Raw genomic sequence first — 26,649 nt, forward strand, 5'->3', positions numbered from 1 at the left:
GATTATGCAGAAAAAGTAGGGGGAAAAATGGTCTGAAACCAGACAACCTAAGTTCAAATGCTGAAACTTCTCTTACTAGCTGTTTGTTTAACTATGGACGAGCTATTGAACTTCTCTGAACTTCAGTTTACTTTTTTTGGAAACGGCAATAAGAATACTTAGCTTGAAAGGTTGTTTTGAAGATCAAATGCAATCATTTATATAAAGCATCTTGCATAAAGATCTGGCACAGAGTAAGTACTGAATAAATGGAAATTATAATAGTAAGAAATTATTGTGCACTGGTGTGTCTGGTTTCCTCATTTGTAGGGCGGAGTGAAGAAGAGCTACCCAGAAGGAGAAAGGGCATTACATCTTTTCTATTGCTTGGTACTTATAGGCACTCAGTCAGCATTTACTCCAATGAACAAATGTTTATTTAAAAGGATTTGTACAGACATAACACTCTTACTTTCAAAGAGCAGAGGAATCTCATATTATGAACACACAGACACTGTGGCAACTTACAACTGCAGTTAAGGAAGGAAGGAAAAATCTCTCTCCTTCCCCAGCCAGGGACTGAAACATGGAGCTAAAACTTTTTTGGTCAGCCAACCCCATCCCTGTCCCTTAAGTCAGAGGGTGACTTTACTAGAGATCCGGCTTTGGTGGAATAAAGGGCTGCAGGGCTTGGGGAGCATGGTGCCTTTTTCCTTTGGGAGGAAACCCCGCCTCCCCAATCCACAGGAGAGGAGGTGGCCAGCAGCTGACCTGAGCTGAGGCTGCCTTGTAGAAGAGGGAAGACCCAAGAGAAGGAGGGACGAATGGAGGGGAAGTCCCATCCACTCGCATGTGTAAAGTAACTGGCACTCATATGAATCACAACCCACTCCTCTGAACCCTAAGATTTACCATTGAGTAAGTACCCGAGTAACAGTTTTGAACAAAAGGCAACTGGGGCCCCTCTCAGCCTAAGGCAGGCCCGACTGCAGAGCCCTCAGCCCAATGACTTAGGCAGCAAGTTAAGCAGAACTTATGGAGTGGGTATAGCTCCAGCTCCCTTATTTTGTGGCGGAACTTCTACTACTAATTTGTAAAAACTAGGACTATGGGAGAAAGGCCTGTAGATCTCAGGATCCCCAGACACACAGCCTGGTACATGAGAACTTTCGTATATCTGGGAGACTTGGGGTGGAGGTGGGGTGATAAACTCTATAATAACAGCCAGGCCTCCAAAATGAATATGAAGAGGAGGGCTTGTCCAAGCTACCTCTGGGCCATGAGGATGAGATGAGAGTAGGGGAGATACATATATAAGCCTACTGTAAAGGCCAGTAAGATGACTGTTGTCCTTTCAGAGCCTAAAGCAAAAGTACAGGGAGGTGGCAGACTGGAACCTTTACATGAAACAAAATATGGGCCTCCCCCAACCCTTAGACCATAGGTTCCAGGCCTCAGGCACAAGAAACAGAGAATCACATTTGGGCCTTCTGCCCTTCCCTTAGCTCCAAACAAGGGCAAGGGTGGAAATTGGGCGGCAGAGAAGGGATCATCAAACACACTGTCATTAGCACCTGAACCACATCTCTTCCTAAACAGAAACCCCAAGAGCCTAAAGAAAGAAAAGTGAGAGAGGGGTTGTGCTTCTATCACATTAAATGGGAGACTTGGTAGAGGTGGGGAAGGGTTGTTTCACATCAGGACATTAATCACTGAACAAGAGGAGGGGTTATGAGCAGCAGAGCTCTATGTGTTCTCCCTCTCTTCATTCATCCTGCTTCCGTTTTGGCTTTTTGGGGTTCCGGGACCGACTCTTGGCTTTGCACAGAGGGCATATAGGTGCATTCCGATGAATTTGCTGATGACATGACAAGCAGGCCTGGTGGGGTACACAAGACAAAGAAAGATTTTTTTTTTGTCAGTCAGATTTTTCTAGGCTGTACTTCAGCCTTCTGATCCCCAGAGATCCACAAAGCAATTGTGATTTTCCCGACAGGAAGGAGGAGTAATCAGTAAGTGAGACCCAAGTAGAGAGATCAGCGCAGGATGTAAGGGATGTAAAAGATTTAAGGGAGTGAGGGTCAAAAGGGAGTATTGAAGGAAAATATCCAAAACTTGGAAATAAGGCAAAATGAGAATTAAGTATCCATTTAGCATTATACTACAGCATGGTTTAATAAGCCCACTCAAGTATCAATTCTCAAAGATATCTATCAGTAAACTTTTTCTGTAAAAGCCAAAATAGCAAATATTTCAGACTTTTCAGATCATATGGTCTTAGTTGTAACTACTCAACCCTAACTGTTTTACATGAAAGAATCTATAGACGATTCATAAACAGGCATGCGAGTGGACCAACAAAACTTTATTTATATAAAAAGGGAGCAGTTCAGATTTGGCCTGTGGGCAATAGTTTGCAGACCCTGCTCTAGAATGTCCTTTTGTTTGACTATTTACTATTGATCAGGGCCCAGACTCTGTGATTTATGCTGATAAACTACAAATGCTTTTTTCCCAGCAGAGATGAAAATTATTTCTGTGGTGAAGAAAAGACAATCACTACAGTTACAGTTTTGTCCCGTAGGACATTAACCAGGTCTGCATTTAACTTTGCAAACTATTTCAGCATTCTTTTCCTTTCATGACTGTACAATTATCTGTTCCTCAAGTGCTCTTGGAACAAATTTTGCAATTCTACCAGCTCCCTCATTAATCATATATACTTACTATATACCAGGGGTGCCAAAAAAATGTATACACATGGCTTGTATTCATCTTTGGTTATTGACATATATTGGATATCACAATTTTTTTTTAAATTAAAGTTTATTGGGGTGACAATTGTTAGTAAAGTTACACATATTTCAGGTGTACAATTCTGTATTGCATCATCTATAAATCCCATTGGGTGTTCACCACCCAGAGTGAGTTCCCCTTCCATTACCATATATTTCATCCCCTTTACACCCATCTGCCAAGCCGTACCCCCTTATCCTCTGGTAACCACGAAACTATTCTCTATGGCTATGAGTTTTTGTTTCCCATTTCTTTGTCTTGTTCTTTTCTTGTTTTTGCTTTATATACCACATATCAGTGAAATCATATGGTTCTCTGCTTTTTCTGTCTGACTTATTTCGCTGAGATTTATAATCACAAGATCTATCCCTGTTGTCACATGGTCTTATATCATCTTTTCTTACTGCTGACTAGTATACCACTTCTTTATCCATTGATCTATCGAAGGACATTTTGGTTGTTTCCATGTCTTGGCCACTGTAAATAAAGCTGCAATGAACATTGGAGCACACGTGTCTTTATGGATAAATGTTTTCAGATTTTTAGGGTAGATACCCAGGAGGATTGCTGGGTCATACGGTAACTCTATTCGCAAATTTTGAGGAACCTGCACACTGCCTTCCATAGCGGCTGCACCAGTCTGCATTCCCACCAACAGTGTATGAGGGTTCCTTTTTCTCCACAGCCTCTCCAACACTTGTTACTATTTGTCTTGTTGATGATAGCCATTCTGACTGGGGTGAGGTGTTATCTCATTGTGGTTTTTATTTGCATTTCTCTGATGATTAGTGATGTTGAGCATTTTTTCATATGTCTATTTGCCATTTGTATGTCCTCTTTGGTGAAATGTCTCTTCAGGTCCTCTGCCCATTTTTCAATTGGGTTGCTTGTTTTTTTGTTGTTCCTTGTATATTTTGGATATTAGTCGCGGATAAGAGGCAGTGTTTGCAAAAAAACGTTTTCCCATTCAGTTGGTGGCCTCATTACTATGTCAATGGTTTCTTTTGCTGTGCATGGGCTTTTAAGTTTGACAGTCCCATTCATTTATTTTAGCTTTCACTTCCCTTGCCTTTGGACTCAAATTCATAAAACGCTCTTTGAACCCAAGGTCCATAAGTTTAGTACCTATGTTTTCTTCTATGCAGTTTATTGTGTCAGGTCTCATGCATAAGTCTTTGATTCATTTTCAATTAATTTTGGTACATGGTGACAGACAGCAGTCCACTTTCATTCTTTTACACGTGGCTTTCCAACTCTGCCAGCAGCATTTATTGAAGAGGCTGTATTTTCTCCATTGTATGTTTTTTGCTTCTTTCTCAAAAATTATCTGTCCATATTTCTGTGGTTTTATTTCTGAGTTCCCAATTCTATTGCATTGTTCTACGTGTCTGTTTTTCTGCCAATACCATGCTGTTTTGATTATTGTTGCACTGTAGTACAAGCTAAAGTAAGGGAGTGTGATACCTCCAGCACTGCTCTTTTTTCTTAAGATTGCTTTGCTTATTCAGGGTATTTGTGGTTCCAAACAAATCTGATGATTTTTTTTGTTCTATTTCTTTAAAAAATGCCATTGGGATTTTGATGGGGATTGCATTAAATCTGTATATTGCTTTGGGTAATATGGCCATTTTCACTATGTTGATTCTTCCAATCCATGAGCATGGAACGTCTTTCCATTTCTTTGTGTCTTCTTCAATTTCTTTTAAAATTGTCTTACAGTTTTCAGCATATAGGTCTTTCACATCCTTCTTTAAGTTTATTCCGAGGTATTTTACTCTTTTTGCTGCAATTGCAAAAGGAATTTTGTTTTTATTTCTTTTTCAGAGATTTCCTTGTTAGTATATAGGAATGCAATGTACTTTTGTACCTTGATTTTATAGCCAGAAACTTGACTGTATTCACTGATTGTTTCTAATAGCTTCTTTATGGTTTTCTATATATAGCATCATGTGTCTGTAAAGAGTGGCAATTTAACTTCTAAATTCCCTATTTGGATGCCTTTTATTTCTTTCTCTTGCCTGATTGCTCTGCGACGACTTCAAATACTATCTTTAAAAGCAGAGGTGACAGGGGACAGCCCTGTCGTGTTCCTGAACGTAGAGCAAAGGGCTTCAGTTTTTCACCGTTAATTATGAGACTAGCTGAGGGTGTGTCGTATATGGCCTTTATTATGGTCAGGTATTTTCCTTCTATACCTATTTTATTAAGTGTTTTAATCATAAATGGATGTTATATCTTGTCAAATGCTTTTTCTGCATCAATTGATATAATCATATGATTTTCTCCTTTATTTTGTTTATGTGATGTATCACATTGATGGAATTGCATATGATGAACCATCCTTGTGTGCTGGGATGAACACCACTTGATAGTGATAAATAATCTTTTTAATGCATTCTTGTATTCGATTTGCTAGAATTATCATTAGGATTTTTGCATCTGTATTCATCAGAGATATCTGTCTCTAGTTTTCTTTTCTTGTGTTTTCCTTACCAGGTTTTGGTATCAGGGTAATGCTGGCTTCAGAAAATGAGTTAGGGAGTACTGCCTCTTCTTCAATTTTTTGGAAAAATTTGAGTATGATTGGTATTAGATCCTCCTTGAAGGTTTGGTAGAATTCACTAGTGAAGCCAGCTGGTACCAGACTTTTGCTTTTGCGAAGGTTTTCGATGACTGAAGGTTTTCAATTTCGTTACTGGTGATCGGTCTGTTTAGATTTTCCAGTTCTTCATGGTTCAGCCTAGGAAGGCCATATGTTTCTAAGAACTTGTCCATTTCTTCTAGGTGATTGAACTTGGTGGCATATAGTCCTTCATAGTAATCTTGGATGATCTTTTGTATTTCTGTGGCATCTGTGATAACGTCCCCTTTTCCAATTCTGATTTTGTTTATTAGTGTCTTCTCTCTTTTTTATCTTAGTGAGCCTAGCCAAGGGTGTGTCAATTTTCTTACTCTTTTCAAAGAACCAGCTCTTTTCCACATTAATTTTTTCTATTGTCTTTTTGTTCTCTATTTCATTTAGTTCTGCTCTGATTTTTTTTATTTCCTTTCTTCTGTTGAACTTGGGTTTCATTTGTTCTTCGCTTTCTACTTCTTTAAGGTGTCACGTGAGGTTATTTGTTTCGGATTTTTCTTGTTTCTTGAGATAGGCCTGTAATGATATAAATTTTCCTCTTAAAACTGCTTTCGCTGCATCCCAAAAATTTTGGTAGGATGTACTTTCATTCTCATTTGTTTCTATGTATCTTTTAATCACTCCTCTAATTTCTTCTTTGACCCAGTCGTTCTTTAAAAGTATGTTGTTTCATCTCCATGTATTTGTGTTTTTTCCTGCTTTCTTTTTGCAGTTGATATCCAATTTCAAAGCCTTGTGATCAGAGAATATGCTTGGTATGATTTCAATCTTCTTAAGTTTGCTGAGGCTGATTTTATGTCCCAATATATGGTCTATCCTTGAAATTGTTTCATGTACACTAGAAAAAAATGTATAATCTGATGTTTTAGGATGACGTGCTCTGTATGTGTCAATTATGTCCATTTCATCTAATGTGTCATTTAGGGCTGCTATTTCGTTATTTATTTTCTGTTTGGATGATCTATCCATAGGTGTCAATGATGTATTTAGGTCCCCTAGTATAATTGTGTTTTGGTCAATTTCTGCCTTTAGTACTGTTAGTAGTTGCTTGGTATATTTCGGTGCTCCCTGATTGGGAGCATATATATTGATGACTGTTATGTGCTTGTTGTACATTCCCCTTTACCATTATGAAATGTCAATCTTTGTCTCTGCTACCTTTTTCACCCTGAAGTCTGTTTCATCTGATATTTCTATAGCTACACCTAATTTCTTTGGATACCATTTGCTTGGAGTGTCAATTTCCACACTTTCACTTTGTATCTATGCTTATCCTTGTAGCTGAGATGTCTCTTGGAGACAGCATATGGTTGTGTTTAGTTTTTTAAAACAATCTGCTACTCTGTGACTTTTTATTGGTGAGTTCAGTCCATTTACATTTAAGGTGGTTAGTGATATGTGAGGATTCCTTATCGTTCTATCTTTAGTTTTCTGGTAAGACAGTGTCTCCATTGTTTCTTTGCCTTTTTGTTTTTGTCTATTATTCCTGTGAGGTGGTATTCTATGCTGCTTCCCTCTGTTTCTTCTTTTATTACAGTATATATTTCAGTCCTGGATTTTTTTTTGAGTAGTTACCCTTAAGTTTATGTAAAAGAAAGTTTGATATTTAGAGAATTCCATTTTTGTCATCATGCTTACTTTCTCCATTCCCATGTTCCAGTTCAGGCCTTTACTCTCCCCCTTTTTAAGTTTCGGTTGCAACATACTGTCCCTGTTGATGGTGGTTGAATAGTCTCCTTTATTTAGTGTTTCTTTTAGTGTAGGTCGGGTATTAGAAAATTCCCTCATCTTCTGTATGTCTGAAAAAGTTCTTCATTCCTCCTTCATATCTAAAGGATATTTTTGCTGGATATATTATTCTTGGCTCATAATTTCCCACTTTCCATACTTTGAATATTTGTTTCCACTCCCTCATGACCCACTCCTGAGTTTCTGCTGAAAAATCTGCTGATAATCTAATGGGCTTTCCTTTGTAGGTTACCGTCTTCTTTTCCCTGGCTCCTTGAGGATTGTTTCTTTGTCGTTGATGTTTCACAGCTTCAATACAATGTGCCTTGGAGAAGGCCTGTTGGGATTGAGGTAATTAGGTGTTCTATTTGCTTCTTAGATTCGAATATCCAGTTCTTTCCACAAGTTTGGGAATTTCTCATCGACTATTTGTTTGAATATACTCTCTGTTCCCTTCTCCCTTTCTCCCCATTCTGGTATGCCCATTATTCTTATATTGCTCTTTCTGATAGAGTCAGAAAGCTCTTATAGAGTTCTTTCATTTCTTTTAAGTCTCAAGTCTCTTTGTTCTTCCATCCGTGTCATTTCCAGGTTTCTGTTTTCGATGTCAGTGATTTTTCCTCCATCTGGTCAACCTTACTACCTAAACTGGTTATTTCATTCTTAATTTCTTCTATAGAGTTCTTAATCTCCAGAAACTCTATTTGGTTCTTTTTTAAAATTTCAATCTCTTTCGTAAAATGCTCATGTTTTTCTTTGATTGTGTTTCTGAGTTCATTAAACTGCCTTTCTGTATTTTCTTGCATCTCATTGAGTGTTTTCAGAACTGAAATCTTAAATTCTCTGTCATTTAAGTTACACATTTCCGTATCTTTGAGTTCCTTTTCTGGAGTCTTTTCACTTTCTTTCTAAGCTGCCTTGGTTTCTTGGTTATTCATGGCAATTAATGATTTATTATTTCTCTTGTTAGACATCTGCAAGAGTGGGTTCTGCAACAACAGGTTGACAGGAAGAGGTCTTTCTTTTGTTATCCAGTACATGTTGGTAGAATGTTTTATTTTCTCTCCGATTGCAACCTTTTTCTCTGTCACACAGTAGTGCTGTTTTCTCTCCACTATTCCAGCTTCTCACACAATGGGGGGATTCCCTGGGCGACGGGCTTCTCCTCTGTTAACAGTTGGCCTGGGTCATAGGGTGCCACGTCCCTGTAGCAATGAGAAGAGCTTTTGAAGTTCCAAAGCTTTTCTTGTACCAGATTCAGAGCCCTTGTGTTTCAGCAGTTCTGTTTACTCCTGCACGGATCTGCGCAGATCGGTGGGGATAGAGGCAGGGTGAGTTGTGATAGGTGACCAAGAGCAATGGCGGTGACCACCAGCATAGCCGGTCCTGCTTCCACAGCTCCCTCCTCTTTGCCGGAACTAGTTGGGTTGCAAATCTGTGTCTGTGGACCACAGTTCTCAGAACTGCAAACATTCTGTTCTTTTGATCTGACACTGCCACTGTTCTGCTTCTAGCACTGGGCATGTGGGGGCAGGGCAAGCTCTAGGAAGGTAAGGACGAGACGGCCAGTTTCTCTAAAGCTTCCATTCTGGGCTCCACGTTGAAGGCTTAAACCACCATGTTCAGCCCCTTTCCCTAAGTCTTTGCTCCGAGGTCTCTGCCATGAGCATTGGGTTCAGTCGTTTATATACTGTCCCCTCAGCCCTGTGTGCCATAAGCGAAGCCCTAGTAGTCTGACTTCTTCCCTCTCCCGCAGCTGCGCTAGTTACGGGATGCAATGAGCTCGGAGCACTGAGCAAAGTCTGCGTCCCGCACCAGTGTGGCTCCATCTCTGCACTTCTCCCTTTCCTCCTCCCCTGCTCGCGTAACTTCCCACCTCTACGTGACCACAGTAGTAAGCCTCTTCGTCTTCCCCGTCTGCTGTGCAGGGAGTCCTTTGTGGAGTTATAGTTGTTCATTTTGTTGTAAATTCCATGGGAGATTTCCAGAGTAGATTTCCAGAGGCTCACTTCACGCCGCCATTTTGATGACATCACTCAATGGAATTTTTTGAGTATTGCAATTTTAACACACCTTTTTGCTTTCTTAAAATGTGTATACATTTTTTGGGAACCCTCTGTATTTGTAAGAGTCATGTTTCTAACTTTTTGAAAATTATATTTTAGCAGAGCTTGCCAGTCTTCCTGCATTCTAACTTCTCTGGGAATGTGAGGCAACAAAACCAGCGGGTCCACTCCAGCACATACACCACACCCCTTCCTCTGTGTCCCAAGCAAAGACTGTTTTAGAAAAACCCCAGATAAGTAAAGCCTATACTCCCAAACCAGCCTTCCATGGGGCTACTTAAAGTAACTTGCTTCTTCCACAGCCACTACCCAGCTCACTCACCTTCATAGGTGGGGGCTGCTGCCTGAAGGTGGCTGTCTGCCGAGTGTCCTGCTTCCTAGCCACTTGAAGTTGTTGGGCGGCAGCGGCTGCAGCGGCCAGGGACTCAGGTATGGGGGGCTCCTGAGGCTCTGTCTGCCACTCTGCTTTCTGCTTCTCAAAGTAACTTTGGAGATGAGAGACATTAGCTGGATCATTCTGAAAACAAGGAGAACCTGCACCTCTTAAGGACTCTATGCCACAGAACCAAGGGCGTTGGGCTGTGGCTCATTATAGAAAATTCCTGCATCCTCCCCAGCACAAGGTTCTTCTCCCTGGGTACCATACCCATTGTCTGCTTGTAATCTTCCTGCTCCTTTGCTCTGACAGAACCAGAAAATAAAGAAATTCCAAGGCTAGCAAATTCCTCGAAAGGTATTCACCTACCGTCCATCCTACGTTCCTTTGCAGTATTTCTATTAAGTGTCTGGCCTCAGGCTTCTGTTGACATACCTCTAGAAATAAGAAACTCACCACTTCCACAGGCAGCCTGCTCTATCTTAAGGAAGTTCCTTAGACTGAACTTAACTGTCTCTGTAAGGTGAGCCTAGTTCTTAACTCTGGGTCTTAAGATGAAGTGCCAGGCTAGACCCTAGAGACCATGAAAGCTCAGCCTTCTGTGCTTTCAAAAGTTTCTGGACACCCCTTCTAGGCAATCACTTGGGAAGTGACCTCTTGAGAGCCATACACACACACACACACACACACACACACACACACACAGACACACACAGAGTCATAGACATAGTATTGTATTGTTAAAATTGCACAAAGAATTTTAAAAGCCATATAGTAATTCAAGTCTAATCATCTTCCTTCTGGTTTAACAACCCAGCAAAGAGGCATGCCTAAAGTCATGCAATGAGTTAGATACTGACAGGCCTAGGGCCAGGACTGGGTACCCTGACATTCAGACCAGGCTCTTTGTATGTTCGTGTGCGTATATGTGTGTGTGGTGTGTATGTTACAGGGACAGGGGACAGGCAACTTACTCCAATGAGAGCTTTTCCTCCTCTTCACAGAGGTCAGGGAGCCTCTGCAGGCCCAGAGTCATGCGCAGGGCATCCACGTGTTCCTTTAGTGGCTTATACTCATCATGTAGCCGCCGGGTAGACTCCAGCAGCTTGTTTAGGTCATTCTCAGACTGTTTGATGGTATTTTCCATCTGGAACACAGAGTGAGGTAAGCACAGAGAAAAGACTCCACGATATTCGATAAAGCGGTACATGTGAGTAGATAATAGCACAGTCTCCAGAGCCATATCAATATATAGTCAAGTCCTCAATCTGCTATGTATTCTATGTGAATCTTGTCAAGCCTGTTTTTTCACCTGTATAATGGTTATAATAGTGCCTACCTTGGTGAATCCTTGGTGAGGATTCAATGATTGAATTCTTGTAAAGTTCTCAGTACAGGTCCTAACACAGAGTAAAGACAATAAATGGCAATTATTCAAATACAGCATCTTAGAGCTGGGATGGCCTTTAGAGCTCATTTAGTGTACCCCACTACCATTTTACAGATCAGGGAATTGAGACTCTAAGAAACCTCCTCAGAGAAATACTTCTTAGGGACAAAGACTAGATAAAAACTCAGGGCTTCTGCCTCCCAAGCCAATGGCCTTTCTTCTAGATCAATGTTTCTCAAAATGTGGTAACCAGATCAGCAGCATCAGCATCACCTGGGAACTCATTAGGAATGTAAATTCTCAGGTACCACCACAGCCATGTGGAATCAGAAACTCTAGGGTGGAGTCCAACAATCTGTTTTAACAGGACATCCAGGAGACTTTCATGCATGTTCAAGTCTGAGATCCAATGGCATAGATTCTCAGCCCCTCTGTGACTAATATCTTCTTCATTTCATTGGCTCTATATCCTTAGGTTATCTGGCAGCAGAACTGCCAACTCCCCATGAGATCCTGGAATCCTGTGATCTTATGACACAGAAAATCCCAAATACTTTCTGCACCAATTGCATTTATATTTTCTTTAAAAAAATTCTAGGCCTGGCAAAATCAGGAAATACGTATTGCCACAGAAACGAGTTTCCTGAGAATAGAAACTTAAATGACTCATATGTAGTTTTTTTATTTTTTAATTTTTACTTTAATTTATTGGGGTGACAATTGTTAGTAAAACTACATAGATTTCAGGTATACAATTCTGTATTACATCATCTATGAATCCCATTGTGTGTTCACCACCCAGAGTCAGTTCTCCTTCCATCACCATATATTTGATCCCCCTTACCCTCATCTCCCACCCCCCACACCCATTACCCTCTGGTAACGACTAAACTATTGCCTCTGTTTATGAGTTCTTGATTCTCATTTGTTTGTCTTGTTCCTTTGTTATTTCTGGTTTACATACCAAATATCAGTGAAATCATATGGTTCTCTGCTTTTTCTGTCTGACTTATTTCGCTTAGCATTATACTCTCAAGATCCATCCATGTTGTCACAAATGGTCCTATATCATCTTTTCTAACCACCGAACAATATTCCATTGTGTATATATACCACAACTATTTTATCCATTCATCTATCGAAGGACATTTTGGTTGTTTCCATGTCTTGGCCACCACAAACAAAGCTGCAATGAACATTGGAGCACACGTGTCTTTATGTGTAGATGTTTTCAGATTTTTTGGCCAGGTATCCAGGGGAGGGATTGCTGGCTATATAGTAATTCTATTCGTAATTTTTTGAGGAACCTCCACACTGCCTTCCATAATGGCTGCATCAGGCTGCATTCCCAACAACAGTGTATGAGGGTTCCTTTTTCTCCACAGCCTCTCCAACACCTGTTACTATTTGTCTTGTTGATGATAGCCATTCTGACTGGGGTGAGGTGATATCTCATTGTGGTTTTTATTTGCATTTCTCTGATGATTAGCGATGTTGAGCATTTTTTTATATGTAAATTTGCCATTTGTATGTCCTCTTTGCAGAAATGTCTCTTCAGGTCCTCTGCCCATTTTTCAATTGGGTTGTTTGTTTTTTGTTGTTGAGTTTCATGAGTTCCTTGTATATTTTGGATATTAGCCCCTTATCAGAGGCACTGTTGGCAAAAATCTTCTCCCATTCAGTTGGGCGCCTCTTTATTTTGTCGATGGTTTCTTTTGCTGTGCAGAAGCTTTTAAGTTTCATATAGTCCCATTCGTTTATTTTAGCTTTCACTTCCATTGCCTTTGGAGTCAAATTCATAAAATGTTCTTTCAACCCAAGGTCCATAAGTTTAGTACCTATGTTTTCTTCTATGCAGTTTATTGTGTCAGGTCTCATGCTTAAGTCTTTGACCCATTTTGAATTAATTTTGGTACATGGTGACAGATAGCAGTCCAGTTTCATTCTTTTACACGTGGCTTTCCAATTCTACCAGCACCATTTATTGAAGAGACTGTCTTTCCTCCATTGTATGTTTTTAGCTTCTTTGTCAAAAATTATCTGTCCATATTTATGTGGTTTTATTTCTGGGTTCTCAATTCTATTCCATTGGTCTATGTGTCTGTTTTTCTGCCAATACCATGCTGTTTTGATTATTGTAGCCCTGTAGTACAAGCTAAAGTCAGGGAGTGTGATACCTCCAGTATTCTTCTTTTTTCTTAAGATTGCTTTGGCTATTCGGGGTCTTTTCTGGTTCCAAACAAATCTGATGATTTCTTGTTCCATTTCTTTAAAAAATGCCATTGGGATTTTGATGGGGATTGCATTGAATCTGTATATTGCTTTGGGTAATATGGCCATTTTAACTATGTTGATTCTTCCAATCCATGAGCACGGAATGTCTTTCCATTTCTTTGTGTCTTCTTCAATTTCTTTCAAAAATGTCTTATAGTTAGTTTTCAGCATATAGGTCCTTCACATCCTTGGTTAAGTTTATTCCTAGGTATTTTATTCTTTTTGCTACAATTGCAAAAGGAATTGTTCTTTGTATTTCTTTTCCTGAGATTTCATTGTTAGTATATAGGAATGCAATGGACTTTTGTACGTTGATTTTGTAGCCAGCAACTTTACTGTATTCGTTGATTGTTTCTAATAGCTTTTTGGTGGAGTCTTTAGGGTTTTCTCCATATACCATCATGTCATCTGCAAAGAGTGATAATTTAACTTCTTCATTCCCAATATGGATGCCTTTTATTTCTTTCTGTTGCCTGATTGCTCTGGCAAGGACTTCCAACACTATGTTGAAAAGCAGAGGTGATAGGGGACAGCCCTGTCGTGTTCCTGAACCTAGAGCAAAGGGCTTCAGTTTTTCACCATTAATTATGAGATTAGCTGAGGGCTTGACATATATGGCCTTTATAATGTTAAGGTATTTTTCTTCTATACCTATTTTATTAAGTGTTTTAATCATAAAAGGATGTTGTATCTTGTCAAATACTTTCTCTGCATCAGTTGATATAATCATATGATTTTTGTCCTTTATTTTGTTTATGTGATGTATCACATTGATGGATTTGCAGATTTGAACCATCCTTGTGCCCCGGGGATGAACCCCACTTGGTCATGATGAATGATCTTTTTAATGCATTGTTGTATTCGATTTGCTAGAATTTTGTTTAGGATTTTTGGATCTGTATTCACAGAGATATTGGTCAGTAGTTTTCTTTGCTTGTGTTGTCCTTACCAGGTTTTGGTATCCGGGTAATGTTGGCCTCATAAAATGAGTTAGGGAGTACTGTCTCTTCAAATTTTTGGAAGAGTTTTAGCAGGATAGGTATTACATCCTCTTTGAAGGTTTGGTAGAATTCACTAGTGAAGCCATCTGGTCCCCGACTTTTGCTTTTGGGAAGGTTTTGGATGACTGATTCAATTTCATTACTGATGATACGTCGGTTTACATTTTCCAATTCTTCATGGGTCACCTTGGAAAGCTATATGTTTCTAAGAACTTGTCCTTTTCTTCTAGGTTATTGAATTTGGTGGCATATAGTCCTTCATAGTATGCTTGGATGATCCTTTGTATTTCTGTGGTGTCCATGATAACTTCCCCTTTTTCATTTTTCATTTTGTTAATTAGTCACTTCTCTCTTTTTATCTTAGTGAGTCTAGCCAAGGGTTTGTCAATTTTGTTAATGTTTTCAAGGAACCAGTGCTTTGTCACATTAATTTTTTCTATTGTCTTTTTGTTCTCTATTTCATTTAGTTCTCCTCTGATTTTTGTTTTTTCCTTTCTTCTGCTGACCTTGGTTGTCACTTGTTCTTCTTGTTGTAATTCTTTAAGGTGTAACATGAGGTTATTTATTTGGGATTTTTCTTGTTTCTTGAGGTAGCCCTGTAATGATATAAATTTCCCTCTTAAAACTGCTTTCGCTGCATCCCAAAAATTTTGGTAGGATGTATTTTCATTGTCATTTGTTTCTATGTATCTTTTCATCTCTCTTCTAATTTCTTCTTTGACCCAGTCGTTCTTTAAAAGTATGTTGTTTAATCTCCATGTATTTATGATTTTTCCTGCTTTCTTTTTGCAGTTGATATCCAATTTCAAAGCATTGTGATCAGAGAATATGCTTGGTGTGATTTCAATCTTCTTAAGTTTGCTGAGGCTGATTTTATGTCCCAATATATGGTCTATACTTGAGAATGTTCCATGTACACTAGAAAAGATGTATAATCTGATGTTTTAGGATGAAGTGCTCTATATATGTCGATTATGTCCATTTCATCTAATGTGTCACTTAGGGCTGCTATTTCGTTATTTATTTTCTGTTTGGATGATCTATCCATAGCTGTCAGTGATGTATTTAGGTCCCCTAGTATAATTGTGTGTTGGTCAATTTCTCCCTTTAGTTCTGTTAGTAGTTGCTTGGTATATTTCAGTACACCCTGATTGGAGCATAAATATTGATGACTGTTATATCTTCTTGTTGTGTAGTCCCCTTTACCATTATGAAATGTCCATCTTTATCTCTTGTTATCTTTTTCACCCTGAAGTCTGTTTCATCTGATATCATGATGGCTACAGCTGATTTTCTCTGGGCACCATTTGCTTGGAGTGTCAATTTCCACCCTTTCACTTGGAGTCTATGCTTGTCCTTGTAGCTGAGATGTGTCTCTTGGAGACAGCATATAGTTGGGTTTAGTTTTTGGATCCAGTCTGCTACTCTGTGCCTTTTTATTGGTGAGTTCAGTCCATTTACATTTAAGGTGATTATTGATATGTCAGTATTTCCTGTCATTCTATCTTTAGTTTTTTGGTAAGGCTGTGTCTCCATTGTTTCTTTGCCTTTTTGTTGTTGTCTATTATTTCTGTATGGTGGTATTCTATGATGTTTCCCTGTTTCCTCTTTTATTACAGTATATATTTCAGTTCTGGATTTTTCTTGAGTGGTTACCCTTAAGTTTTGCGAAAGAAAGTTTCATATTTAGAGTGTTCCATTTTCTTTAGCACTCTTACTTTTTCCATTCCCATATACCGGTTCAGGCCTTTACACTCCCCCTTTTTATGTTTTGGTTACCATAAATTGTCCCTGTTGATGGTGGTCGAATAGTCTCGTTTAGTATTTCTTGTAGTGCAGGTCGTGTATTAGAAAATTCCCTCAGCTTCTGTATGTCTGGAAACGTCTTTATTCTCCTTCATATCTAAAGGATATCTTTGCTGGATCCATTATTCTTGGCTCATAATATCTTTCTTAAAATAATTTGAATATTTGGTTCCAGTCCTTCCTGGCTTGTAGAGTTTCTGGTGAAAAATCTGCTGATAATCTAATGGGCTTTCCTTTGTAGGTTACCGTCTTCTTTTTCCTGGCTGCCTTGAGGATTCTTTCTTTGTCATTGATTTTAGACAGCTTCAATACACTGTGCCTTGGAGAAGGCCTGTTGGGATTGAGGTAATTAGGTGTTCTATTTGCTTCTTGGATTCGAGGATCCAGTTCTGTCCACAAGTTTCGGAAGTTCTCATTAACAATTTGTTTGGATATATTCTGTTCTCTTCTCTCTTTCTTTTCCTTCTGGTATGCCCATTATTCTTATATTGCTCTTTCTGATGGAGTCAGAAAGTTCTTGTAGAGTTCTTTCATTTCTTTTAAGTCTCAAGTCTCTTTCTTCTTCCATCTGTGTCATTTCCAGGTTTCTATCTTCGATGTCACTGATTCTTTCCTCCATCTGGTCAACTCTACTACCTAAGGTAGTTATTTCATTCTTAATTTCTTCTATTGAGTTCTTAATCTTCAGAAATTCTATTTGATTCTTTTTTCAAATTTCAATCTGTTTCGTAAAATGTTCATGTTGTTCTTTGATTGTGTTTCTGAGTTCATTAAACTGCCTTTCTGTGTTTTCTTGCATCTCGTTGAGTTTTTTCAGAACTGCAATCTTGAATTCTCTGTCCTTTAAGTCACATATTTCCATATCTTTAAGTTCCTTTTCTGGAGACTTTTCACTTTCTTTCTGAGCTGTCTTGTTGCCTTGGTTATTCATGGCAATTACTGGTTTATTATTTGTCTTCCTAGATATCTACAGGAGTGGCTTCTGCAACAGGTTGGTATGAAGAGGTCTTTCTTTTGTTTTCCAGTACTTGTTGGTAGAATGTTTTATTTTCTCTCCGATTGCAGCCTTTTTTTTCTCTCTCACACGGTAGTGCTATGTTTTCTCTGCACTATTCCAGCTTCTCATACAATGGGGGGATTCCTTCGGAGATGGGCTTCTCCTCTGTTAATAGTTCACTTGGGTCACAAGGCGCAGTGTCCATGTGGGTATGTGGAGCGCTTTTGAAGTTCTAAAGCTGTTGGTGCTCCAGATTCAGAGCCCGTATGTTTCAGCAGTTCTCTTTTCTCCTGCAGGGATCGCCCAGATAGGTGGTTCCAGGGGTGGGGTGAGTTGTGAGAGGTGGCTCAGAGCAATGGCAGCGCCCACCACCACAGCCGGTCCTGCTTCCACAGCTCCCTCCCCTCTGCCGTAATTAATTGGTCTGCCAATCTGTGTCTGCAATCCACAGTTCTCAGAACAGCAAATATTATGTTCTTTTGATCTGACACTGCTACTGTTCTGCTTCTAGCACCGGGCAGGTGGGGGCGGGGCGAGCTCTGGGAGGGTGGGAGGGGGCGGCTAGTCTCAGTGTCTAAGGCTTCCCTTCTCTGCTCGGCAGTGAGGGCTTAAACCATCGTTTTCAGCTGTCTTCCTTCAGTCTTTTCTCCGAGGTCTCTGCCTTGAGCGTTGGGTTCAGCCATGTTATATGCTTCCCCCTCAGCCCTGTGGGCCATAAGCGAAGCCCTAGCAGTCCGAGTTCTTCCCTCTCCCGCAGCTGTGGTAGTTCCGGGATGCAGCGAGCTCGGAGCACTGAGCTAGGTCTGCGTCCTGCGCCCGCCCATGAGGCTCCGTCTCTGCACTTTTCCTTTCCCTCCTCCCCCGCTCGTGCAATTCGCCCACCTTTCGGTGAATTCAGTAGTGGGCCTCTTTGTCTTGCCTGTCTGCTGTACAGGGAGTCATTTGTGGAGTTATTGTTGTTCGATTAGTGGTAAATTCCAGGGGAGCTTTACAGAGGCTCACCTCACGCCACATTTTGATGACGTAATCTCAAATGTAGTTTTTTAAAAAAGACTTCTGATTGTCATAGGCTCTAAGAACTGGAAAGGACCTTATAGTTCAGCACCTCCAACGTCTCTCTGGGTGAAGGAATCATCAGTACCGCAACCCAGACAGGTAATCATTCAGACTCTGCTTGAGTAACTCCAAAAAGTTGGGAACTTACCGCCTTAGCAGACAGTTCATTCCCCATGTTCCAAGAATCTCCAAAAGAGAGACTGTAATGAGTGGCCACACTTTGGCAGGGGTGCAGAGATGATTTGTTTGGCCCAGTTAGAAGATTTGAAACCCTTTAGGCTAGACCCCAGAGGCAGCTGCCTGTCTGCTTTTCACCAAAGCTAGCTCCTAACTCCCAGACTCTCAGAATAAGGATATCAGAGCTGAAAGAGACCTTAGATATGACTGAATCCCTCTCATAGTACAGAAAGGGGAAATGAGGTCCAGAGAGAAGGGACTTTTCCAGTGATATATAGTCAATCAGTAAAAGCGCCAGGGCTGGATCTCAGAACTCCTGGATACTTCAACTCCACCATAGCCTGATGTCTACTCCCCAAAGCTGCCACAGCCACATCTTAAGGAAAGGCTACCGTGCTTCCCCGAAAATAAGACCTAGCCAGACAATCAGCTCTCATGTGTTTCTTCACGCGAAAATTAATATAAGACCCAGTCTTCTATTATATAAGACCCGGTCTTACAGTAAAATAAGACCGGGTCTTATATTAATTTTTGCTCCAAAAGATGCACTAGAGCTGATTGTCCAGCTAGGTCTTATTTTCGGGGAAACACGGTATTATTTATTCCTCAAAGGGCCCAGAGATAGACTTCAGGCAGCCTGCCACGTACCACATTGATATCAGCATGGATCAGTCGGAGTTCCTCCACATGGGCCATCTTCTCCTGTAGCAGGAGGTCCATCTCCTGCTTGTATTCCTTCAGGTGTCTCTCCTCTGATTCAAGGGCCTCAAACTCAGCCTTCAAACGGGCCTTGATCTTTTCCATCTGCAGGGTCTTGTTCCTGCAATTCCCCAAAACCAGGATACACACCAACAGGAGATGGGAGGAAAATGGGAATGAAGTATAGAGTTACACTCTGAGCCAGGGCTATCTTTCTAAGCCATCGTTCTAAGCTTCCCTGTCTCCAAATAGAACCAACCTGAAGCCATCCCAAAAAAGTTAGGAGATTCTTTTTTCTAAGATAAAAGCTCTTGGGTCTCAAATGGATATAATTTTGCTCCTTTGTGGGGCATTTGCAAACACTGGACAGGTTTTAGCTCCCACCCCAGATGCCATCCATGACCTCTTGAGAAACTCTAGAGCAGCACTATCCAATAAATTTTCAACAATGATGGAAATGAACAGTATCTGTACTTTCTGATACAGTAGTCACTAGCCACATGTAGTTAGTGAACACTTGAAATGTGGCTAGTGCAACTGAGGAACTGAATTTTGAATTTTGTTTAATTTTAATTCATCAAATTTTAACTTTAAACAGCCACATGTGGTTAATGGCTCTCATATTGGACAGCACAGCTCTGTAGGTCCACTCATCAGTTCCAGAAATGGAAGGGGAAAAGAAGAAATGTAACTCATTTCTTAGAAAAATAAAACCTGTTTCTGGTTATCATATCCCAATTGCATCCCCTCTGACTCAGTAATCCCATACCTGGGAATTTATTCTAAGGAAATAACCTAGCCATTATCCATTACTCAGATTTGGTATCTCCTTTCTTCTGCCTCAGTAGCTGGCTTTCTCATCTGATCCATCCCATACCATGCGGGCTCCTGCTCCACACCCTAGATTCTCAAACCACAGCGTGCTTCTGTCTTCAGTTTCTCTCTCCTTTCTCAGTATTGCCTGTGGCTTCTGACTCAAGAGCTGGCCCTCAATGGCACAGAACCACAGAAGAATTGTGTGGCTAGGATCATGGGAGAAATCTTTAACTCTATATTGAAAAATTTATTTTCATGTTATTGTTTTTATCTTAGAAAAGGGTAAAAATATAGATGCTGTTATACCATTTATAAGGAAGAAAATTGAGGTGCAGGGTATTAACTTGCCCAAGACCACAGAGCTAGCAAAAGGGATGTTAGGACTTAAGGCCCGGACTCTCTAACACCACCCTTTACTCCACATTGCCTGAGTGGGGTTATCCAGGCTAAGGGCATAAACATACTGAGGGTTCTTGGCATACCTGTTTAACTGTCTTGCAGAGGGATGATACTGATTTTGTATTGATCAATTAAGTAACTATTTAGAGCCTCTCCTATCTAGACTTCTATCCTCCTCCTCTCGATTACCTGAAGAACAATCCGAACTTTGCCTATCCATACCCCGATTTACAAACGGGAAAATTGAGATTCAGAGTGATATAGTGTCTAACCCCAAGTCATATAGCCAGGTTGCGGCAGTGCTGAGCCTAGAACCCATTTCTGCAGGCAGAGCCAAATTGTGACAGGAACATGGGCTTTAGATTCAGACTTGGGTGTAAATCCTGATTCTGCCCCTGACTAGGTATTTGCCCTTGGACAACAATAACTATATTTATAGTTTATATTGAGGATCTATTATGTAACAATTATAGATATCTTAAACAAATATTCATTTGACAAATACCAAGGGTGTCAAAAAATGTATACACATTTAAAGAGATGTCATCTTAAAATGTGTATACATTTTTTGGCATCCTCTGTATTTATGGAACATGTATCATGTGCCAGGCACTGTAGTAGGTGCTAGGGATAAAGCAGAGAATAGTCTATGACAGGAAGCTTCATCCAATGAGGACAAAGATCCTGAATACACTGTTACATGTAAAACTATGACGAGTAGGGATAAGATGCAGAATGCAACAGAAGACCACAACAAAGCGATCTAACAGTCTGATTCTGCGATCTAACATCGTAGAATAAAGGGGGCAGTCGTTGGAAACTTCCCTGAGACTTGAGGATGTGACATTTATGAGTATGCTAACACCTGGGGAATGAGTGGGAGGTAGCTGGAGAATGCAGGTAGACAGAGAAGAGCAGTCCAGGCAGAGACTAACATGAGCAATGGCCCTGGAGCAGAAAAGAACATGGCACATTAGAGGAACTGAACAAAGGTAAGTGTGTCTAGAGCATCCAGTGCAAGACGGAGAGGGGCCTCAGAAGAAACTAGAGAGGTTGCCAGAACACAGCCTGGAGATTGGGATGAGGAGTTAGGATGTTTATCCTCTGGGGACAGGGTAATAATCGTTGCAGAATTTTAAGCAGCAGGACAGTAACATAATCTGATTACCTCACTTCTCTCAGCCCTCTCACTTCACTTCTTCATCAATAGCACAAAAATAATAATAGCACCTACTTTACAGGCTATGTAGTAAGTGTTAAATGACCTAAGACACATAAAGTCCCCAAGTAGAATATGAGGCACATGGCAAGCAGTCTACGAATGATAGTACCCTTCCCTCCCACTCTAACTCTTCTGCTCTGGTTATCTCCTTTACCACAATGGTTTGAATTTTGTTATAAAGAGCCTACAGTGACTAGGGTGTGTGTTTGTGTGTGTGTGTGTGTGTATATGTACTGGTATGAGTGGCAAGATATATTGCTGATTACTAAGATTATAATAATAATCATTAGCATAAGCCTCCTCACAATGTCTATATAAATAATGACATTTTATAGGGCTGGGCCAAGCCTCCCTCATTTGTAACCAATTCAATTAAGATGTCAGCAACTACTACTACTAAATGAGATCAGGGTGAGAGGTCTCTCCCATTGACATTTCATAGAAATCAGCATTGTATATTTTCCCTGCTTGGATGAGTGCCTTTTCACCTAATGCTCACTCCATGCCTAATTCTACTTACAGGATCCCACGATGTCATGCAGGAGACACTGCGATATCAGATTAAGTAAAAATAAACCAAAGGTGTTTCACTTGGGGTCACAGTCAAGTGCTGCCTGGAGGTGAAAATCAAAGGCACAAAGCCTTCCTCAAAGCACCATTGGTATTTTCTGTTTCTGGGGAGGATGGATGTCACCAAGTCAGCCTCTATCCAAGGTGTTCTGAAGCCTTTTTCAATTGTCCACTGTGACAAGAAATAGCAAGGACTAGAGACCATGACTAACTGCAGAAGGGCCAAGACTCCTGTTCAGGAAAGGAAAACAGAGTTATGAAGATGGGTTTAAGAAATAGCCTCTATTTGCTATTTCTAAAGTCAGTTTCTCTGGGGGTAGCCTGGCCCATGTTTTACTGGAAGAACAACAGTGTCAATGAAGGCTTTGATGGTACTATTGTTACCTCTCAGCAGGGCAGTGGGAGCAGTCCATCCGGGGTGCAGACAATAAGGGGGTACCTTGTGCATAGAGAATGAAAAAAATAGTAATAAAACCAACTAAAGTTGGTCTGTTCTTTATTATCACCATGCACTTAAATGCTAAACAATGTCCATCGAAGGACACCTGGGCTGATTCCAGATTTGCAATTATGAATAAAGCAGCTGTGAATATCCATGTACAAATTTTAGTGTGACTACGTTTTCATTTCTCTAGGATAAATGATCAAGACTGCCATTGCTGGGTTGTATGATAATTGTATATTTAGTTTTTCAAGGAACTGTCAAACTGTTTTCCAGAGTGACTGTATCATTTCACATGACCGCCAACAATGTCTGAGTGATCCAGTTCCCCTACCTGGCCATACATTTTACTTGAACTGTTTTAAAAGGTAAGTGCTGATACCTCAAAGCGATCTTAAATTACAATTTCTAATGGCTAGTGATGTTAAAAATCTTCTCATGTACTTATTTGCCATCTATACACCCTTTTCCACGATATGTTTGTGCATGTCTTTGGTCCATTTTCTAAATGGATTGGTGTTTTTCCTCATAGTTGAATTTTGAGAGTTCTGTATATATCCTAAATATGAGTCCTTTGTCAGACAGGTGGTTTGCAAATATCTTCTCCCAGTCAGTAACTTGTCTTTTCATCCTCTTAACCAAGCCTTCAGCAGAACATTTAATGATTTTTTTCTGAAGTCTAATTTACCAATTTTTTCTTTTATGGATAATGCTTTGGTGTCATGTCTGAGACTCCTTACCAAGCTCTAGGTTCTGCAGAATTTCTCCTATGTTACTTTCTAAAAGTTTTATAGTTACATTTACATTTACAGCCCATTATGAGTTAATTTTTGTATAAAGTGTAAGGTTTAAGCTGAGATTCAGTTTTTTGGTTATGGATATCCAATTGTTCCATCACCATCTTTTGAAAAGACTATCCTTCCTTTATTGGATTACTTTTGCACCTCTGTCAAAATTTAGTTTGTTGAACTTGTGTGGGTCAATTTTGGGGTTCTCAATTTTGTTCCACTTATCTATGTGTCTGTCCCTTTGCCAATACCACAGTCTTGATTCGCTTTTGAAATCAGTAAGAGAAATTCCCATCACTTTATTACTGTATTTCAAATTTTCTTGTAGTGCCTTTCTCTGGAATTGGTATCAGGGTATTAAGGGCTTCATAAAATGAACTGGAAAGTGTTCTTTCCACTTGCACTTTCTGAAGAGATTGCTAAGAATTAGTGTTAATTAGTGTTTAGTAGAATTCTCCAATGAAACCATATAGGCATAAAGATTCTGGTTTTGGGGATTGTTAAATTACAAATTCAACACCCTAAATAGTTACAGGGATATTCAAAGTATCTATTTCACGTTGGGTGAGTTGTGGTACTTTTGAGTTTTTTGAGAATCAGTCTATTTCGTGTAACTTGTTCAATTTATATCAGCAGAGTTGTTCATAGTGCTCTCTTGCTATCCTTTTGAAGTTTGTGGGATCTACAGTGAATATCCTGTTTCACTCCTGAGGTTAATAATTTGTGTCTTTACTTACTCTCTTTGATAGTGTTGTTAGAGGTTTTTTTCAATTTTATATATTTTTCAACTAACAGCTTTGTGTTTCATTGATTTCTTATTGTTTTTTCTACTTTTAATTTCATTGATTTCTGCTCTTATCTATATTATTTCCTGTTTTCTGATTGCCAGGACTTTACTTGAACTTTTTCTAGTTTTTTGAGGTGTGAGCTTAGATGACTACTTTGAGGCATTTCTTCTTCTAATTAAGCATTTATTGCTAAAGATTTCCCTCTCATGACTGTTTTTGTGGCATCCCACAAATTTTGAATTATGTTGTATTTTCACGTTCACTCAGTTTAATGTATTTTTATTTCCCTTGAGACTTTATCTTTGAAATATAGATTTTAGAAATATGTTGTTTACTGTCCAAATGTTTGTAGATTTTTCCTGGTATTTTTTTCTGATTTCTTGATTTCAAGTTTGATTTTATTAATATCAAAGAACAGTCTTATATTTCCACTCTTTTAAATTTGTTGAGGATTATTTTGCATCCCAGGATATGTTCTATCTATTTTGGTATACGTTCCATGGGCACTTGAAAAGCATGTGTATCCTGCTGTTGAATGGTGTGTTCTATCAATGTTAATTAGATCCTGTCATTGATGGTGTTGTGGAGTTCTATACCCTAGTTCTAGCAAATGACAGAAGCATGTTAAAGACTCTAACTATAATTGTGAATTTGTCTATTTCTTCCTTTGGTTTTATCAGATTTGCTTCACATATTTTGCAGTTCTGTTATTTGGTTTATACCTATTTAGGATTACTATGTCTTCTTGATGGATTGACACTTTTGTCATTATGTAACGTATCTCTCTGTACCTAGTAATTTCCTTTGCTCTAAAGTCTACTTTATCTAATATTAATCTATCCATTCCTGCTTTCCTTTGATGTTTCCATGGCATAATTTCTTCTATTTTTTACTTTCAACATGCCTATATCTTTATATTTGAAGTGAGTTTCCTGTTGAAAGCATATAGTGTGCCATGTTTCTTTAATCCTCTTGTGTAATCAGTATTTGAATTACAGTATTTATGCTATTTATATGTAGGGTACTTATTGATAAGTTAGGACTTAAGTGTATCATTGTATTTTTGTTTACTATTTGATCTCTTCCTTATTTGATTATTTTTTTGCTGAGTTCCCGTGATTCATGTTTTTTTACATTTTATGAACAGTGTTTTAATTGTATCTCTTTTTATAGTTTGTAATGGTTGGTCTAGGTATATTTCATAATTTATCATAGAGTACTGTGTCATCATTTTATTAGTGTGAGCGAAGACTAGAAACATTACCTCCCCTTAATGCCCCTTTACCCTCCACCATTTATAACTCTCTTAACTATTCCTTCCACATTCATTGAGATCTATGCTGGACAGTACTATATCATTGCTACCACCACCAGAAATAATTTAGAAAACTAAGCAGAAGGAAAGTATATTGTATTTTAATCATATTTCTACTCTTTCTGTTGGTTTTTCTTCTTTTCTATATCCCATGTTTTCTTCTTTAATTGTTTCCTTTCTTTTCAGAGGAATTCCTTTAGTTATTATTTTAGGGTAGATCTGCTGGTGACAAATTCTCTTAGTTTTCCTTCATCTGAGAATGTCTGATTTGTTCCTCATTCTTGATGGATATTGTTGCTACATTTTTTTTAAAAAAATTTTTTATTGGGAAATACTGAGGAACAGCGTGTTTCTCCAGGCCCCATCAGCTCCAAGTTGTCGTCCTGCAATCTAGTTGTGGAGGGCGCAGCTCAGCTCCAAGTCCAGTCGCCGTTTTCAAATCTTAGTTGCAGGGTGCGCAGCCCACCATCCCATGCAGGAATTAAACCGGCAACCTTGTTGTTGAGAGCTCGAACTCTAACCAACTGAGCCATCCAGCAGCCCCTCCAGCAGCTCAGCAGCAGCTCGTTGCCTTCAATCTAGTTGTAGAAGGCACGGCTCACTGGCCCATGTGGAAATCGAATCAGCAACCCTGTTGTTCAGAGCTCACGCTCTAACCAACTGAGCCATCCGGTGGCCCTTGCTACATATTTTTGCTACAATCTGGGTTGCTGATTCTTTTCTCTCAGGACTTGAAAAATGTGCCACTTCCTTTTGGCTTCTATATTATTTTCTGATGAGAAAAGTACTGTCATTCCAATAGTTTCACCTATAGGTAAGGTGTCATTTCTCTTTGGTTTAACAAATTATTTTTCTCTAGTTTTCAGACATTAACTATGATTTGTCATGGTATGGATTTTTATGGGTATATCCTGCTTGTGTTTCATAAAAGTACTTGAATCAGTGGGTGTATGTCTCTTTAAAAATTTGGGCAGTTTTATGCTATTGTTTCAAGTACGTTTTCAGTTCCACCCTCTTTTTCCTCTGCAGACAAGACCTCTCTGTTATCTAATTCCTTCCTTTTTTCCTTCCTTCCTTCCTTCCTTCCTTCCTTCCTTCCTTCCTTCCTTCCTTCCCTCCCTTTTATCCCCATTCCCTATACCATTTACCACCCCCCACCATAGGCAACCATTCAAAAGTATTTAATGTCTGTTCTTTGTTTCATTTGTTCTGAACAGTATAATATTGTTTCACGTGCAAATATATATGAGGTCGGACAATTAAGTTCACAAACTCATCCTAGAAAAAGTGCTACATAACTCATTGTTGAGTATCACTATGGTGACCTTT

The 26,649-nt window shown here is 39.4% G+C and overlaps 1 protein-coding gene across 2 annotated transcripts in view; it reads right to left on the bottom strand.

The window, feature by feature from the left end:
* Positions 1-939: 939 nt before the first annotated feature.
* Positions 940-26,649, bottom strand: part of ZC4H2 (zinc finger C4H2-type containing) — a 44,751-nt gene continuing 19,041 nt past the window's right edge. The window contains exons 2-5 of one of the 2 annotated variants that reach the window (XM_033104281.1): positions 18,930-19,101; positions 10,555-10,727; positions 9,527-9,689; positions 940-1,858 (exon numbers count right to left, since the gene is read on the bottom strand). In XM_033104281.1, the coding sequence (XP_032960172.1) occupies positions 1,745-1,858; positions 9,527-9,689; positions 10,555-10,727; positions 18,930-19,101 (622 nt within the window). In that variant the 3' untranslated portion in view covers positions 940-1,744. The remainder of the gene's footprint in view (positions 1,859-9,526; positions 9,690-10,554; positions 10,728-18,929; positions 19,102-26,649) is intronic. The other variant, XM_033104375.1, reaches the window with a different exon arrangement.

Source organism: Rhinolophus ferrumequinum, chromosome X (genome assembly GCF_004115265.2).
Source record: "Rhinolophus ferrumequinum isolate MPI-CBG mRhiFer1 chromosome X, mRhiFer1_v1.p, whole genome shotgun sequence".
In the NCBI taxonomy this organism is placed as follows: Eukaryota; Metazoa; Chordata; class Mammalia; order Chiroptera; family Rhinolophidae; genus Rhinolophus; species Rhinolophus ferrumequinum.